The 18874-nt window shown below is 43.5% G+C and overlaps 1 protein-coding gene across 1 annotated transcript in view; it reads left to right on the top strand.

Moving 5' to 3' along the window:
- The window catches only part of pappaa (pregnancy-associated plasma protein A, pappalysin 1a), a 132798-nt gene that overhangs the window by 107912 nt on the left and 6012 nt on the right, over nucleotides 1-18874 (top strand). The window contains exon 28 of the mRNA XM_071205085.1: nucleotides 306-404. Coding sequence (XP_071061186.1) covers nucleotides 306-404 — 99 coding nt within the window. The remainder of the gene's footprint in view (nucleotides 1-305; nucleotides 405-18874) is intronic.

Raw genomic sequence — 18874 nt, 5'->3', positions numbered from 1 at the left:
ATCCCCTTATTGGAGTGTTTTGTGAAGTGAACAGTTTATGGTATTATTACTCAGTTTGATTTACGGTTCTGGCCCACTAAGGGCTTAAAAAGTCACATTGAAAGATGAGGGAAATTTAGTGCGTGAGATTCATCAGCAAATTTATCCAGAGACCTCTAAAAGGCCCTGAAATGCTCAAGAACACAAGAACAAAGGCCGTATTTGGTTATTCACCTTTTCACCATTATGAACCAGTTTAAAGGTGGCACTTAGATTGGTTAGTGTTTTTCACTAAATTCCCACTCTTTCTGATCCCTCTGGTATAGCCATTCATGGGAGACAACTACTGTGATGCGGTCAACAACAGAGCCTTCTGTAACTATGATGGAGGAGACTGCTGCCAATCCACAGTCAAGACCAAGAAGGTTAGTGGCATGCTCATAATATACCTCACCCATCACACAAAGAGATGTTCTTGGACACTGAGTCAGTGTTTGTTCCCCAACTGGAGACACACAAAGCTTAGGCTAAAATCCCAACTCCTGCATGGGATCCTCTCCGCCTTTCGCTGTGCCGATCACTCTCAGTCTTCATTTTCTTGCTTCCATGCATCCAGTGGAAATTGCCATTATCAAGCTTTGACATTTATATGATAATGACCTCTGACACAAGGTAAGGATAACAAAAACCACAAATGAAAATACTAGTGAAGCCTGCAGTATTTCACCTCATGGAACATCGCTAAACAGATTCTTCCTTTCTTGCTGTGTCCAACCTTACATTGCTGTTAGATAGATTACTGACACTATATCCAAGTCTGTGGGCGTTTTCAGTCTTCATCAATAGTCTTTGTTTTCTGTCAAATGATGTTTCCTGATGTGAATGATGTTTGTATTTGTTTTTGTTTCCCTGGGAAGATTCATTACACTACCTAACATGTTGGTGATGTTGTTGAACACATTCAGCTGAGCATACACAAGTGTGGTCGTCCTTATGGTAGTAACACTTATTTCAGGGAGGTGCAGTGGCTCTTTCCAGCTATCTGCTGGCAGAGGAGTACATTGTAAGTGTATTGTAGCTTCTGTGCAGCAGCATCTGCTTCTCTGGCCTGGCCTGTTTCTGTGAATCTGGCGAGGGACTTTAGTCATACTCCTGGCATATCCATCTGTAAGTCTGGCTGGATTTATATTGCAGTCTATGTGTCTCACTGGCGGTGTCAGTGTGTCTGACTAAAGAGCCTCTTAATTTCCTCTCCGGGAAAAAAGAACATACCATGAAAGACTGTATGGAGGATTTTAGAAATACACAAATTCAAAAACTTTTGATAAAAGAAATGGATTTCTCTGAATTAAATATGTGCAATTCTTATGACATTTGAAGACAACACATTGTGTCTCCAGTGCTCCTTCGCTCAGGCTTGAAAAAAAAGGTGTGTCCAATTGTCCAGTGTAGTAATCCAATGTTGCAATCATTTTCAGCCACATGACATACAAAATGAGACCATTCGAAAAGAAAATGCTGAATTTGCACACCAATATTCTTATAAAAAATTGGAAAATAAACACTAACGTCCAATAAAATAAGGTGTGTCATACTTCCAGTGTCCAGTGTAATGATACAATGTTGCTTTTCAGTGTCAGATGACCGAAAATGTTGAGAAAAATGTGTTTTCAATTAAAAAAAATCTGAGTTTTGAATTTGTTTACAATATTTACTTACTTTATTTCAATATATTAAACCATACCATATATAATATATATTATATCATAAAGAGTCTTTGATGTTTTATCAATCAAAAAAGATTACATCATGACTTCTCCTGACTGTTCTTTCCCAGGATTGTGGGTTAACCCGGAAGTGTAAAGCCTTCCAATTTTGATCTTTCAATACTAACTTATGTGAAATGGCCTCTAAGCTATTGGAAAGCTTTCAATGTGCACAGTTTCGACTAGAGGCCACGTTATTCTTGGCCAGTCGATATACAAAATATGTACTACACAACAAAATTATACAATATCACTCAGACATCTACCATGTGTCCGATAATTTGAACGTTCATTTGCGTTACGAGTGAGGTAGTGATGAGCCAGGTATGTACAGAAGTTAGATCACTTAAAATGCCAAACAACTAGTCCTCATGTATTTGATTGCACTGCACTTCTATGATCATAATAACCCACCTTGAGCCAGAAAAAAGGTGCAGATGATTTGTTGTTCTCCTATTCATAACTTCAGTATCAGATGTTGGATATTGTATCCTAAATTCAAAAGCAGCAGGAAAGTCGCTAAGTAGACCGCTGGGAAATGACCTCACTCCTGAAGTGGTTTCGCTGCTGTTGATTGACGCTATCTCATCTCCACATCTTCTGGCCCCAATCCAGTGTGGGAGCTCAGCCAGAACTTGCATAACTCACTTTTATTGACAGACCCTGATGGGAGGTTAGCCTCCATTAAATTACTGCAGCAACATGATGTTGAGCTGTGTGATAGGTGAGCAGGCCATTGGTCTTGTTATAGTAAAGATTTGTTATGTTGTACATCAAAGACATTGACATGTTTGGTCCACTTCCCAATATGGGGGTAGAGATAACTTTGAATATCAGTGGAGACATTGGTCTAAGATAAGCTAATTATGCTAGTTTTTTTTTCTACAAAACAAATATCTGTTTTTTGGTGATCGTTTTTTGACGTGCACCTTATTTTCTAGAATGCGTGACAAAGTGAATTGCTAACGTCAATTTGCAGGCTCAGGCTGCCAGCTGCTCTCAATCAAACATGGGAACACCACCTCTGTGGCTGAGAGGAAAAGGGATATTTCTCTTCTGTTTTTCTTCCTTTTTCATAAAAAAAACAGTTGAGAATAAATTGAAAAACATGTTGACATTATTTTACTGCATTAAAGGATGACTGCATGTGATTTCAGTTGGACTTTAATTCTTGTAGAATAATCTGGACCAGGTTACTGCTGCTGTATTTCCAAGCCAAGGATGCTACAGTAGCCTACATGCCAATGGTCAATAGTAGTGTCTGCAACACAGGTGTTAGCAGTTTGCTAAAATAATAACTACAGGCAAATGGAGGATCAAATTACCTATCTGGTACTAACTTCTGTCACAGCGGCAAAGACAGATTGGGTGAAGAGAAGTTCAATTCCAACTAATGAAATATTCAGAGGGCTGTTAAAGTAAGGATCATACTGTAGCTGTGCTTAGGAACTTCAGGCTGCTTGTCCAAATTCTGCTTGAAAGTATTTTTGCCCTGGCATTATTTCAAGAAAGCAGTCTGGCTGATGTTTTCCACAAATAAGTCCCCTGGAAACTATTTTGGAAAGTTTAGAAAAATTCCTCTGAAAGAACCAATCATAATTTGATTTATCAGCTGCCAGAAGCAAAGGGTGAGGAACGTAAGTGGATGAGAACCAAAGAGGAAACACTTTGGAATTAGGCTGATATGTGAAATCGATATGGGAACAGAGGAAAGTCAGATGTTTGATATAATCCCTTTTGTGCCTGTTAGTTTGTTGAGCCTATTGCCTTATTGGGACTGGAACGGGTGGCGCAGTGGTCTGTGCGTTTGATCATCAGATCAAGGGGGTGTTGGGGAACTCCAGTTCGAAACCCGCTCCCGCCCCACTGCGTCAGGCCGTTGTGTCCTTGGGCAAGACACTTCACCCGAATTTGCTCCTGTGGGTATTGTCCACAGTAGATGACCATTACATGTATGATCTGTATGTGTAATGTGTATTTGTAAAGCGCTTTGAGAGTCTTTGATAAAGCGCTATAATAAATATAAGGATTATTATTATATTATTATTATTGTTGCTTAATGCCTATACAGTTTTAATTTTTTTATTATCAACATCTAAATTAAATCTGTATTTATGAGCATTTTAGTACTTGGTATTTGCAGATTATTATTGTAAATTATTATAACCTATTATATACTTTTTTTCTTAGAGTTGTATTTTCCAGCTAAACATCAAACATGTATGCAAATGTCAGTTAATAAATACAGTTGTTTGTGTATTAAAATATTTTAATTGTTATAGTTTAGCAAGAGACCTTTGGAATATTTTATTCTGGGCTTTACCACAGTCACATAACTTACTTCACTGCCACCAAACAAAAGGTGGACTCATGTTTGGCCTGATGATATTTTGTTGTCCCATTTATCCACTTGTTAGCAACCTTCTTTATTAAGACACAAACATTTGAAAACTCATTAGGATCCAGGAACACAGCGCTAAAAATATCTTAAGATTGTTAGAATGTTAACCACAGTCTCTTATTATACTAAATGAGACTACTCAAATTCATTAAACAAAACACTAGTCCATCTAACAAAAAAATTGCATTCAAAAAGCACATTGAGTTATTCCTTATTCTGGCCGCACTCTATTGTATTGGACTGCAATAGTTTTAGATGGTTGTCCCTTATAACACAACATTAAACAACAAAAGACCCATGTAAACCTCTCTCTCTGTTCCCCCCTTATCCTGTCATTCACACACACATTCTCATTCAGTCTTTCTCATACCCATTCACTATTAATCTCATTCACATTATCCCAGTTATGCTCACTCACTCCAGTCCCTCTCACACTCTCACAAACACACACAAGCATGCAGCACATGAACAGACACAGAAGACACTGGTGTTGTTAACGAGAGGTCTGGTGACTCAGTGGGAGTCTTGCTCAGTGTTGTTGTCCCCAGTGTGTTGTGACACAACATGTGAGAAGAATACTACGACATAACTCATGCACACACACAGACACACCTCATTTGTCCTCTGACATACAACATTTTGCATCTATGCCTATCGTCGTCATGGATTGCACTTTTTATAGTCAACATGTTATAATCCTTAGCTGTCTCTCTTCTAATTGTGTGACTCGTATCCCTTTGTTCATACATCTATTATGTATTTTGTCTTCTGATGGAAGGTATAAAAGACGCTGATGAAACAACAAGTCCTCCAACTCATACGACCAAATGGGCCGATTGTTCGGGCCCTTATTACGACCAAATATGTCGTTTGTTCAAGCGCTTAATACGTCCTATAATTACGTATTAAAGTTTTCGCCCTCTAGTGTTCCCGTTGAATGCTAACGTTACAGATGGTCGTTTATTGACAAATAACCCTCTCTGTAAAATCCTAAATTGTAGGATAGTTTGGCCATTAAAACGCTTTTTGATTAGATTTCTAGCGAGAAGTGTATATTGTACTTTTAGAATCCACGTCCAGTCGATATGTAGGATCTATAGTTTGATAGATATTACGAAGATGATTTGAGGTATGCGGCAGCCTCCATGTAAACGGGTTGAAAACAGTATTTCCGGTCTCCACGTTTTCAAAATAAAACCAATGATCAAATGATTTAACAGTGATATCTGCAGCAGTGGCGGTTCTAGACCAATTTGACTGGGGGTGCCACTGGGGGGCCAGTTATTTTCTGAGGGGGGCACAATAAATGCAGGACGAAAAAGAGAACTAGACAGTATGAAGTAATTGCGCATAAGAAAACAATGCAATACAGTTATTGGTATTTGTTTCAGTACACTTATTTATTTCAGATAGATCTTATAGTTATTACTGTTAGCTTCAGCTTAAGTTATCGTGCAATGTTTGCACTAACACCATATTTATATAAAAATAAAGGCAATGAACAGTTACATCTCTACTTTACATAAGGGTGTCTGCACAATCTCACATTACAGCAACAAAATCCTGCGGTTTTTGGCAAACCGAGTACCAGAAAATATACATTTAAAAAACAAACAAAAAAAAAACGTTTCATTGTTAGGGGGGCCACAGGGGGGTCAGTGTTAGGGGGGCACTGGCCCCCCTAGTCCCGCCCCTGATCTGGAGTACTCATCAACTAAAAAACATCAGTGTATCCTTGCTAATTATACGATATTTATTGGTTTAAATTGTGTACAATGCTTTTGTGTTTTTCCTATAGGTTTTTCTCTTTCGATTCTGAGAGACACCTTTCTTTTTTCAGAGGTTTTGATAGGCTAAAACTAATTAGCCGCAATGCATGTTGGAAGATGGTGCTTATGCGATATGAAATCGGAAAAACATTTTTTTTAAATAAAATAATACTTTATTCCGAGTGTTCTTGCTTTTCTCTTTGGAAGTCATCACATAACGGCATTGTAATACACGGTTTAGCTGCATTAAATATTACATATCTGCGGTAGATATGTATTTATAGAGCCCTGATCAGAAGACCTTTTGACAAACTGTAAGAAATGCCGCCAAAACTGAATACGTGACGTGGATCATAAATATATTAGCAATTAAACAACATCTTCCATTTCTTTTCACACAATACGTCTCCTTGCAGTATCAACACTAATTCGGCTGACTTTTATATTTGATCCAATTGGTAGATAGGTTATATTTACACCATAACAGTGCACAGCTGATAGAAAGGGACTTGTAGTTTTTAAAGATATTATTTACTACCTTTCCAACTCCTCATGCAGTTGACTGTTACAGGTCTATGACAGGTTCATGGTACAATGCATACGCTTCAAATCGAGAGACTGAAACTGTATTTTCCTTTGCCGTTCTGTTTTAATTTCAAAATAAAGTTAATAGTCATATTATGTTTGATATTATTATGTTTTATTAACTACACCACTGGTTTTTTAACCCGCACCACCTAGTGGTTAAAGCACGTTATTGAATTTTGTTGTTGAATACCTTTGTATTTGATGAAAACATTTAAATATTAAGAGTAGCCTACATACAAAATTAGGGGAAAGTAGAAGGCATGATAGAAATATAGAATAGAAAATATCAAGAAGATACTGTAGTGATCTCTACAATAAAACAGTTTAGTGCAGGACCTCCACAGATATTAACAGGAGGATGTGCAAAACAGACAAACTAATAGAGCTTTATTTAAACATTAAAGAATACTTTAAGTTAAGGTCTTCTTTTGAATAAGAAAAAAACGTTGGGGTTATCCATAGATAAATATGACGTCTGACAAAGTACTTAACGTCCAATATATTGCATAGTTTATTTTGGCACTTGACAATCACCTTCCCTGAATTTGACTCAGGTGTAACTAAAGTCTGATTTAAGGGTTGTTTATATTTCACATCATTAATCAGAATCTGCAAAGTAACTCAAATAAATGTAGTGGAGTAAAAATATTAGGTTAACCTCTGAATTGTAGTGGAGTAGAACAAAGTAGTATGCTGCTGTAACAAAAACATTTCCCAACTTGGGATCAATAAAGTATATCTTATCTTAAGATGAGCCATATTTGAAAAATGTGCCTCTGAACCTTGACAAGTGCATGTTTCAGGCTTATCAATGAGCAACAGGAGGGGTCACAGACATAAGACCAGCTGTTAAACAAAGCTCTTCTGACCTTAGGTGTCATGTGGGTATATTGACCCATTTATTAATTAAATATGTTTTACATTTGATAACACAACTGTGTTTCGTATCCCCTACACCTCCTGGGTGTACACAGTTTAATATTGGCAACTTCTAATTGTGGGAAATACGAAAACGTCTTATCAAGAGACGTGCCATAGAACATGTTGCGAAAACACACAATAGCCAGCATGTGTAGTTCTTGGGGGGGGGGGGGGCTGGACACGTCCAATTCCAGTTTTGGAAAGTCTGCCAATCAGTCATCCATCATCATCCAATCACAGGGCTTGATGACTAATCACGAGGTTTGTAAAGCAAGGTGGGTGTTGTAGTCCCAAACGATAGCTGGGGATTCTGGGTAGTGTAGTGTCTTCTGAAACTGTAGTGTCTAAATTCCAATATTGTGCAATTAACAAGGATAAACTGATGTTTTTTGTGGATGAGTAATGCAGATATCACTGTGTAATCATTTGATAGTGAGGGGAATATATCCGGTTTTATTATGAAAATGTCGAGACCGGAAAAACTGTTCTCATTCATAACACTCCGTTCGATGTCTCACTATGGGATGCGCCTCATCGCGGAGCAAACAGAAGCATCAATCTCATTACGCCAATCCTGATTGGCTGGTGATCTTGACGTCAGCGTCAGGGAATCCACCCCCTATAAGTAGCTTGCGCTACGTCGCATGCGTCATTCAAACACCTCTTCTCGCTTCAGAGCACATCTCGATGGTAGCCGGGCTAGCTTAACAGTCCACAGACTGAACCCAAAGCTAACTTTCGGTCGACGGGCGCTCGCCGGCTACTCTTCTGCTTTGCAAGAAGACTGTTAATGCTAACACACCAGTTAGTATTATAATCGACCTCGCCGTTTATTTCCTCGGAAATTAAGGTAAGGTTGTGATTTGTTTAAGCTAACAACACACCTGTTGATAGCTTGCTTTCCCTCACTACCGACACCACGGTAGCGAGGACGTTTTTTCTTTTTCTCTCACAGAGGAGGAAAAGATTAAAAAATAGTTACTATTCTTTGAGAAAAAAAGATCTACACCGTTCTTTTTTTCTCCGGATACCTGTTACGGGCGGGTCCTCTTCACGCCACGCGGCGAACAAGATGGACGCCTCTCTCCCTCACACCAGAGGAGTCAGGGACTCGGAGGCTCGGCTCTGCGGCTGCGGGTTGAAAATATCAGGCACAGACTCACACCAGGTCTGCTCGTCCTGCCTCGGGCTGGAACACGCCCAGGAGGCTATTGACAACCCCGGCTCGTGCGGGCATTGTGCCCGCTTCACCGTAAAGAGCCTCCACCGACGGTTAGCACGTCAAGCTAGCTTGTCGGGACAGGACCCCCTCGTGTCCGTTGATTTGCCGGCTGGCAATCAAGACGCGGGGGCGTCCGCCGCAGAGATTGAGCCCCGCACTGTGTCGGTCTGGGGCTCATCAACAGCGGCAGCTGCAGAACCGGAGTCCCGCGCCGTGTCAGGCTGGGACCCGGTGGCGGCAAGAGATGCGGGAACGGAGCCCCACGCTTTACCAAGCTGGGGCTCCCGGCTGGATCTCACCATGGTTTCGCCCGTGGAGGATGTCCTGGAATTGGATTATATGGAGGACGAAGAGGGTGCCTCTGAGTTCCTCCTGTCTGATTTGGATGAGCAAGAAGACAATATATTCATGTCATCGGCTCAGGCTGCAAAGCCGGGAGCGATGGCTGCTCTCCCGGGCGATAGCACACCAGCTTCGCCCTGTCTGAGCATGGACCTGCAGGCCGTGTGTCAGCGTGCCGCGTCCAGACTAGACATCCCGTGGCCCGAAATGGCCAAGGAGACCTCCAGGTCTCGTTACGAGGGGAAACATTTCCCCCAAGCAACGAGGACAAAGAGGCAACTCCTTCCGGTCTTCCCGGAGATGTTGGATGAGGTGTCGGTCTGGTGGAGAGACCGGCCCTTTAGCAACAAGGCCCCAATCCAGGGTGCCTCCTCCCTAGACTGTGACAGTATGGAGAGGCTAGGCCTGCTCCGCATACCGCCTATGGAACCGCTGGTGGCAGCCCACCTCCTACCAAGGCTGGTCCCGTCACCAAGCAGGAACCCCACGCTGCCAGCGAAGGCGGACCGATTCCAGTCGACCATGACTGAACGGTCCTACCGAGCCGCAGCGTTGTCCGCCAGGGCTTTGAACGATTCCTCGCTGCTAACCGCATACCAAGCGGAGCTCTGCGAGGATCTGTCAAGTAATCCTGGACCGGCCGTTCTGGACGAAATGGCCGCGATCACAGACATTTGTCTTCGTGTTCAACGTTGCACCGTCCAGGCCACGGGCAAGGCAATGGGGATCATGGTGGTGCAGGAAAGAGCTAGATGGCTCAACCTCACCAACCTCCCAGACCGGGAAAAGGAGAATGTGCTAGACATGCCCATTGTTCCCGAGGGGATTTTCGGCTCCGCTCTCGCCTCGATGAAGAGGATATGCGAGTCGAAAAAGAAGGAGGACGAGGCCCTCCACCTCTGTCTCCCTCGAAGGGTCCAGCCGCTGCCTTCACAGCGGCAGTCCTTCGCCCAAGCTGCCTCGAACCCTGCTCGGTGCAAAGTACCGAAACAGCAGAGGTCGCAGCCCGCCCCGAGTCCCCAGCCCAGTCAGGAGACGAGGGCGAGTTGGCCTAGAAAATCTCCTGTTCCGGCTGCAGCCCAGGCGCAGCCAACCCAGAATTTCGGCCAGCAGTCGAGGAAGAAGAAGCGGGCGGCCTGACAGCCCCCCCTTCTCCCCTCTGTGACAGAGCTGGAAGTCCACGGTTCCCCAGCTCTAGATGTGTTCCCGCTGCCTCGAGAAATGCCTCAACACCATCCTCAAGTCTGCAAAAACACATGTCACAATATTGTTGTTGTTTCTCACATAAACCATTTTCCGCTGACGCATCCAGGCTTCAGGCCAAGGGCGCAGCTCAAAAATATGAAAAGAGAAACAATAAAAACAATAAACAGTCCGTCAGCTGTTCCCCTTCTGAGAGCAGCTACGGCCTCTCTCGAAAGGCGGATAATAGACAGGTCTGTGAAGGCACCACCGTCACGCGCATGCACAGTGCCGGCTGGGGCTGTGAAGGCACCACCGTCACGCGCATGCGCAGTGCCGGCTGGGGTTGTGAAGGCACCACCGTCACGCGCATGCGCAGTATCGGTGGGGATTGTCGAAATGGGGCACCACCGTGTTCAGACACTAGAGGGCCCCATAACACAACAAATAGAGACTCAGAGGGTAAGAGACGTGACATCTTCGCTGGCTCTAAGGAGCATACAGTGGAAGATGCTCACAACATCTGCTTGGGTTTCTCAAGACAGTAACACGGGGCTACAGACTCCAATTCGCTGTCACCCCCCCTCGCTTCTCGGGCATTCTGTATTCACAAGCCCGAGGAGAGTCAGCCCATATTCTAGAGAGAGAGATTCTCTCACTTCTAGAAAAGAGGGCTATATCTATAGTACCCGCCGAGCAGAGTCAGATTACGCAGACAAATGTCCTCGTAAAGCACCTGCTCAACCTGGGTTTCATAATAAACACAGAGGAGAGCATGTTGTGCCCAGCACAGACTGTACTCTTCCTGGGTTTACCCCTGAACTCAGTGCCCTTTACAGCCCGCCTGTCAGCGGAAAGAGTGAAAGCTTTCAGAGCTTGTCTGGCTCATTTCCAGCTGCGCAAACATGTTCTCTTCAGATCATGCCTGCGGTTACTGGGGCTCATGACGTCAGCCATCCTGGTCGTACGACTGGGACGCTTACACATGAGGGAGTTTCAGCGCTGGGTAGCCGCTCTAAAACTAAACCCTGCGCGTCATGGGGCGCGGAGAGTAATGGTTACTGTGAAATGCGTAATGGCACTACGCCACTGGCCGCACCCGACTTTTCTAGTACGGGGCGTGCCTATGGGTGCTGTCCTTTCACGGAAGGTGGTCACCACGGACGCATGTCTGACAGGCTGGGGGGGTATTTACGAAGGTCGTCCGGTGAGGGAGCAGAGACCTCCAGCGGGCGCACATAAATTACCTGGAGCTTTTAGCGGTGTTCCTCACTCTAAAACGCTTTCTGCCTTTTCTCAGAGGACATCATGTCTTCGTGAGGACAGACAACACGACCACACTATCGTGTATAAACCGCCAAGGGGGTTTGCGTTCTCTCCAGTTACACATGCTGGCACGCAAACTTATCTTATGGAACGGCAGACGTCTCCTCTCTCTGAGAGCGACGCACGTACCAGGAGTGATGAACCTCGGGGCAGAGCTACTGTCCAGAGGTGCACCACTATATGCAGACTGGACTCTACATCCAAAGATTGTGAGTCAGCTGTGGGTGCGTTACGGCAGAGCCGCGGTAGATCTGTTCGCATCAAAAGAAAATGCTCAATGTCAGCTGTTCTTTTCAATGCGCGATTTAAATGCACCGTTAGGCGTGGACGCGCTCGTGCACGATTGGCCTCCGGGCCTTCTGTACGCATTCCCACCCCTGGCTCTGATACCCTCAACTCTGGCCAGAGTGAAGGAACAACGCCACACACTTATCCTGATAGCTCCGCCCTGGCCCGCAACGTACGGGCTGGCGGAGATATATCAGCTGCTATGCGGGCAGCCATGGCAGCCCCCACTACGCAGGGACATACTGTCTCAGGCGGGGGGGGGGCGATCTTTCACCCACGCCCAGAGCGCGGGGCACTATGGGCATGGCCCGTGAGTGGTACAATCTGAATACAGTGGGACTCCCTCAGAAGGTGATAAACACTATTCAGAGTGCGAGAGCTTCCTCCACCAGGTCTCTCTATGACTGTAAGTGGAGGGTGTTTGAGGAGTGGTGCCTTCAAAAAGGACACATCTCTTTTCAATGTCCTGTCGGGGTGATTTTATCATTTCTACAGGACTTGATCGATAAACACAGAGCTTTCTCTACGATCAAAGTGTACCTGGCTGCTATTGCTGCATGCCATTTTGAGGGTAAGACGGCTAGCCAACATCCTTTGGTTTGCCGTTTTATGAAAGGGGCTCGCAGGCTCCTCCCTGTTTCCAGGTCACTGGTGCCCTTATGGGACTTGGCAGTGGTTTTAAATGGGCTCACTCTAACCCCATTTGAACCCCTTGAAGAAGCTGACATGAAGCACTTGTCACTCAAGACAGTGCTGTTACTGGCCCTGGCATCCGCCGAGCGGGTCAGTGACATTCATGCGCTATTTGTACATGCTTCATGCACTCAGTTTGCCCCAGGGCAAACGAGAGTGTTGTTGAAGCCCAACCCTGCCTTTATACCAAAGGTGGTTGGTTCATGTACCCCAATTGACATTGAGGCATTTCCTCCGCCGCTGGTTTCCTCCGGGGAACAGCAGCCGGATTTACTGTATCCAGTCCATGCTTTACGCACCTATATGGACAGATCAAAAGAGTTTCATCATAATAACCAACTCTTTGTGTCCTGGGCTAACCCTCACAAGGGCAAACCCGTTACTAAGCAACGGCTCTCCCAATGGATTGTGGAGGCAATTGCTTTGGTCTATACGAGTCAGGGTTTGCAGGCACCTTCGGGTCTGCGGGGTCATTCGACTCTTGGTCTGGCTACATCCTGGGCTTTGTTCAAGGGTGTTTCCATCCAAGACATCTGTGCAGCGGCGAGCTGGTCCTCGCCGCTCACTTTTGTCCGCTTTTACAGGCTAGACGTCTCTGCTCCTAGTGTGGCCCGAGCAGTGCTGGGTACCTTGTTGAGTCAGAGCTCTACCTGTTAAGTTCTGGTTGGTTTGGTGATTTTCGAGATAAGCTCGTCTGGCAATACGGGAGCTACAATTTCCCATAGTGAGACATCGAACAGAGTGTTATGAATGAGAACTATAGGTTACTTACGTAACCTCAGTGTTCAGAGTAACATGTAGTGAGATGTCTCACCAGACGGCCCTCCTTGCTATGGTGAAGCGAGAAGAGGTGCTTATTTTGAATGACGCTATGCGACGTAGCGCAAGCTACTTATAGGGGGTGGATTCACTGACGCTGACATCAAGATCACCAGCCAATCAGGATTGGCGTAATGAGATTGATGCTTCTGTTTGCTCCGCGATGAGGCGCATCCCATAGTGAGACATCTCACTACATGTTACTCTGAGTCCTGGGGTTACGTAAGTAACCTATAGTTTTCACCCACGCTAACTTTACATGGAAGCTGCATACACGTTATCCTGGCGAGACCTCAAATAATCTTCGTAATATCTATCACTATAGATCCTACACATCGACTGGACGTGGATTATAAGAGTACAATATACACTTCTCGCCAGAAATCGAATCAAAAAGCATTTTAATGGCCAAACTATTCCACAATTTAGGATTTTCCAGAGAGGGTTATTTGTGAATAAACGTCCCTCCGGAGCATTTGCAATGAACGGGCCGGGAGCATGTTGTTTCTTACACGACCACTAGAGCACCTCTAGTGGTCGTGTGTGTGTGTGTGTCAGGATATGTTCCTCCTGTTTCTCCTCTTCTGTTTGTTCTCTTCAATTTAGAGGTTAATCATGATATAACAACTGAATAACTCTGAGAAAGAGGAGCAGCATTTTGAATAGCAATAGTACTCATTTGTTATTTTACTTTTACTTCCTTTCCCAGCTAATGCTGCTCTCCTCTTTTATTTTGGTAGAGATTTGTGTATTAAGCAGTTCTGGATGACTAGCTGTGTATTATTTCACCCCAGGAGCTTTGAAGGTGCAAAGACTGCACGTAAGGTCACCACAGGATCTCCCCTTAATAGCTGCAAGCTGCTGGCTGAATTTGGAGAGGCAGGGAGGAGAGGAGGCAAGGGTATGGAGTATGCCTCTCTGAGAGTTTTCTGAGCAAAACCCTTTTTGTAGCCCCCACCGTTTGGACGGAATTCCTTTCTTGGATGCTGGAAGCATACGCAGAGGGCACCGATTATATCGTTTTACAGCTTGGCCTCTCTAAAACAACTTTTTCTAAATGTGCCTGTAGGTTTTTCTGCCTGCGTTGGAGGTGGGGTGCTCGGATCCTTCCTTGTCCCTCTCTACAGTTTACAACTCTCAGTCTGGCACAAGTATGCCCAATATGTGACTTGCGATGTGTCGCAATTGGTGTTTGAGTCTGAGCTGATGGTCCGTGATAACCACAGCTGACCACTTAACCTCTGTGTCTGTTGGTGACTCACATAGATAACATAACAGGATGCCAAAAGTACATGCCAGCAACAGCTCTTTATTTTTTTAATGTCTGAGGGCAACTAAGTTGACTTTTTTCCAGTGGCCAACTCTCTGCCAGGGCCGTTAGAGGGGAGAAAAAGGTTGCTTTCTTACCTTTTACTTACTTTATTAACTTTCTTGTTTTTTCTTTTCAAACAATTGCAATGGTAATGGCAAATATAAAAAAATATAAAAAATCAGCAGCAGCATGCCATAGCTTCCTTTATTCCCAAATGTTCTGTGTCTGTGTGGGCTAAGGGTAGAAAATACATGGGGGCAACATGTATCTGAGGGAGGGGGAGAAGGGTAGTGTGGAGGGAGGTGCAGCGCTTTTCTACACAGCTGAGCAAAGGTAGTTACACAACAGGAGGGACATACTCCCAACCGTTTTAGTGGTTTTGGCTGTTTGCTGATGCCAAGTGCTCGCACTTATTTTGATAAACTAACTTATGTGGTAGTTTTTCTCTTATTTACTGGTTCCTTATCCTAATTGTATCCATTAAACTCTATATTCTTGCTGTGTTTCTTTCCTTTTCTCCCATTTACACGTCTGTTCAACCTTTTAAAACAATTTCCTGAGACTATTGCTTTTCTGTCAGATGTCACAGTGGTTCAGTGACAGATTTATTAGAATTTTCGAACTTGAACATATAGATTTTGGTCTACCTTTAGTTAGCTTGAGCCGAAGCTGCAGCTATCTTCAGGGATAACGTTATTTCCTTTAATAAGCAAGAAACAGGAACTCGGCTTTGGCATTGAGTAAATAGTGTGTATCAGTTATTTATCAAATAATTTGTACACTGCTAATCTCAGTCAAACTCGTGTTTGTCTGCTAAGGGTTAAATATAAACATACACATATCTCTGTCATCCCTGTGAAGATAGTTGTTCCTAACACATTTCCTGTTGACAAGAGGAAGCAGTAAGTCACAAAACACAGCCAGGTAAAACACAGTTAACTGCTTCAGCTATTATCATCAATTTGATGTTCTCAGCTGTTTAGCTGTGATCCAAAATACAAGTTTGCATAAGATGTACATTTTCACAGTTTCTTTTTTAAACACAGATAAGTTGTCAGATGATTTACCTTGTTTTGCTTGCATTAGTTAGGTAGATAAATTACTGGCTACCATTAAGTGGTAAGTTGCTCCAAAAACCCAGCCAGTTCCCCTCTCCCCAGGCCTGTGCCCCTTACACACCTTCTTTCCTTTAAGCATAGGCTGACACGCACATACTGCACACACAGTAATGAGAGGAACTCTGTGTTATTTTGACCTGTTCCTGAGATGGAAGGATGGGGCTCTGACAAGGTCTGCGTTCTTCACAAGGGCTTTCATGTTGCTGTTAGTGGGTGTCCTCCCCCAGCCCTCCTCTAGCCCTGGGACATTGGGCAGCATGAGGGCCCCCAGGCCCACAAGGCCAGCCAGTCACAGCCAACCTGAGAGAACCCTCAAGTCAGGGCCAGATGTGAAAGCTGGCCCATCCACCCTGAAGGTCAAGGTCAAAGGAAACCATGTCAAATGTGCCACCCACCATCATTCTCTAGATAGAGAGATACACAGAAGCAGTTTTGGAAGGGAACTGAGGTGCAGCGGGAAGGGTAGGGACCTATAAGAGAGAGCAAGGTAAAGTGGAGAAGAGAATCTAAAGGAAACAAGGCAAACATGTGAAACTAAAAGATAGTGTCAACACTGCAAGATAGGGTCAACACTGCAAATATTGTCTTCTAAACTTAAATTAACTGTCAATAAAAGCCATTAAAATGTAACACTGATTTTAATACCTTCATCTCATTACTGACAACACTGATTTAATGTACATTCATATTTGAGATATATCTCATCCCTCATGAGGTCCTTACCACCAGCTGCTCTTGCAGTAATAAGTAGTGCACCTTTCTTACTGTCCTAATGTGCACAATGTAGTGACTGCTTTTTGTCTTTTTGTTTACTTAGTTGTGTTCTCTGTATTTTATATGTCTGTGGTATGTGTAATAATGTGTAACGTTACTGCCTTCTTGGCCAGGTCAGCATTGTAAATGAGATTTTCTCTCAATGCTTTTTATCTGGTTGAATAAAGGTTAAATACAAAATTAAAAATTGTTTACTTAGTCAGGTGGGAACTAGGAGCCCCGTATTCTTGGCTTCAAAATGCCACAGAGGAAACACTGTTCGTGCAGCTGTTTCTGAAGTGTGTCCGGCCCTCGGCTTGTAAAGTCGTCACGTATAGGCCTCATTTTCTCAGAGGAGTCTGGGCACTGCCCAACTGGCCCTCGCATTAGGAACACCCCCCCCCCCCACACAAACAACTTATTTAATACCCCATTTCAAAGGGGAGCCTGCGTCACTGCTCCTCAGTGACTAGCATGCTCCCCCATGTCATTCCCCGGACCTGCTGTCAACAAATCCTTGACTCTCACAAACTACAGGTGGTGATTTCTCTGTGTTGCGTTAACCACAGACTATAACATTTTACAAAGCAAAAAGTGACTAATACCATGACAAAGTTTTAGCTTGACTAAAACAAAGTCGTATGAATGACTTAAGATCATTTTTACAATTTTTCTTTCATTTGCAACACAGCAATCGGGAGTTGAACAATATGTTTGGGGAGAAACAGACTTTAAAAGAAAGATTCATTATCAGCAGCTCATCTTTACTTTTCTATAATAATCTTCTATTATTGTAAGGTTTTTAAGGAACTGGTTCATTGGCGGTCAGAATTATTTTGTAGTGGATACTTAACCTCAAGGTACAGGGAAATGTGAATCTCCATCAAAAGATTGTTTATTAAAAGTATGTGTATTTTTATCTGAGGAAATGAAATTAGGCTTTCATTACGATTTAGAATAACAAGATGAATTTTTGATTTACGTGCTTAGCAATTCAATCAGGAAGGCAGTCAGCTTCAAAGCTAAACATTTGACGTTGATGGATATGCAATAAAGGCACTATCGTTATGGATGCATCTTTTAGTGGATGGGAAATACTCCTTTCTTTCTCATTCTAATGCTAATGCATTTAGTAATTAACTGAATAACCCTCCCAGATAGTATTAGCTTATGAGGCAATTTGTTTGATGGCATTACACTAGTAGTCTGGGTAATCATACAGCATCTACTTCATATTCAGATAATAACCTCCATGACCCCCCTGGAATGGACTCCTCCCACATCAGCAAGAAAGCTTTCACTAATAGCTTTGAACTAATAGCTCTCTGACATGAGGCACACTGTCAACCAAGTGGCTGTGTTGGTAAGAGTGGCCAGTATTGTTGGCACATTTACTTTGTATACAAAGATCCATTGTGCAAAAAAGGCAATACCACTCTGCTTTAACAAGAAAAAGAGACACAGCAGGCGCCCACAGATTGATCTGATAAGCCAACAGGACACAAAAGCAGACATGCCCTTGGTCTTCTGCCTGCCTGCCTGCCTTGGACCACATGTGTTCCTTGTTTGGCCTGGACACATTTTGTGTACCCAAACAGCTGAAGCAGGCCCCCCGAGAGGAAAGCAGACAAGGCTGCAACAGCTGGTGCTGGTGACGCATTGCCAACGTTATCCAATGACGTCAAGCTCCATGGGACGAGGGCCAGTGATCTTCCGGTGCTATTTTCTCCTACAGTATAACACTTTGACATCTGACTATCAGGGAAACTGGGAGATCAATTTCTCTAATATTTTGAGATTGTGATATATAATGTGCTTAATAAAAACGAAATGCTACAAAGAAGTTTGCACTAGGACTTTAGATAAACAGTTCAGGACAGCTTCACATACATGTATACCATACCATTGCCATTGGATGGCCAATATTTTCTTGTAACTGCGCACTTCCATCATAACTTTTTTTTAAATCTTTGGTTATTCTAAATGAATGCCTATGAATAAGCACCACTATGAATGGTTTATTACCTGACAGTTTAGCTCTCAGTTTAGGAACACAACCCATTACAAATGAGACAAACGGCCTAACGAATAGCACGCTGATTCAATTTCAAACCTGTTTGATATTTGCATGTGTTTGTGTGTGGGAAATCTGACAGATAAGGTAAGGTAGGTGATGTGCAGGTCCCCTGAAACATATTATATAATTAAAACAGCATGGTTAAATAATTATTTAATGAACTCATACATTGATCACATGGCAGTTTGGTACATTGAGACAACTGATCGAGACTAGGCCCATACAGAGCCAATACAATTACATATTTATGTTCATGTGACAAAGGTTTCTTATGGTCGTATTATTTATGAATCGATGGCAACAAATAAATAAGTCAAG

The sequence above is a fragment of the Pseudochaenichthys georgianus genome, chromosome 12 (genome assembly GCF_902827115.2).
Source record: "Pseudochaenichthys georgianus chromosome 12, fPseGeo1.2, whole genome shotgun sequence".
Classification (NCBI taxonomy): Eukaryota; Metazoa; Chordata; class Actinopteri; order Perciformes; family Channichthyidae; genus Pseudochaenichthys; species Pseudochaenichthys georgianus.
This window is presented reverse-complemented; position numbering and strand designations above follow the sequence as displayed.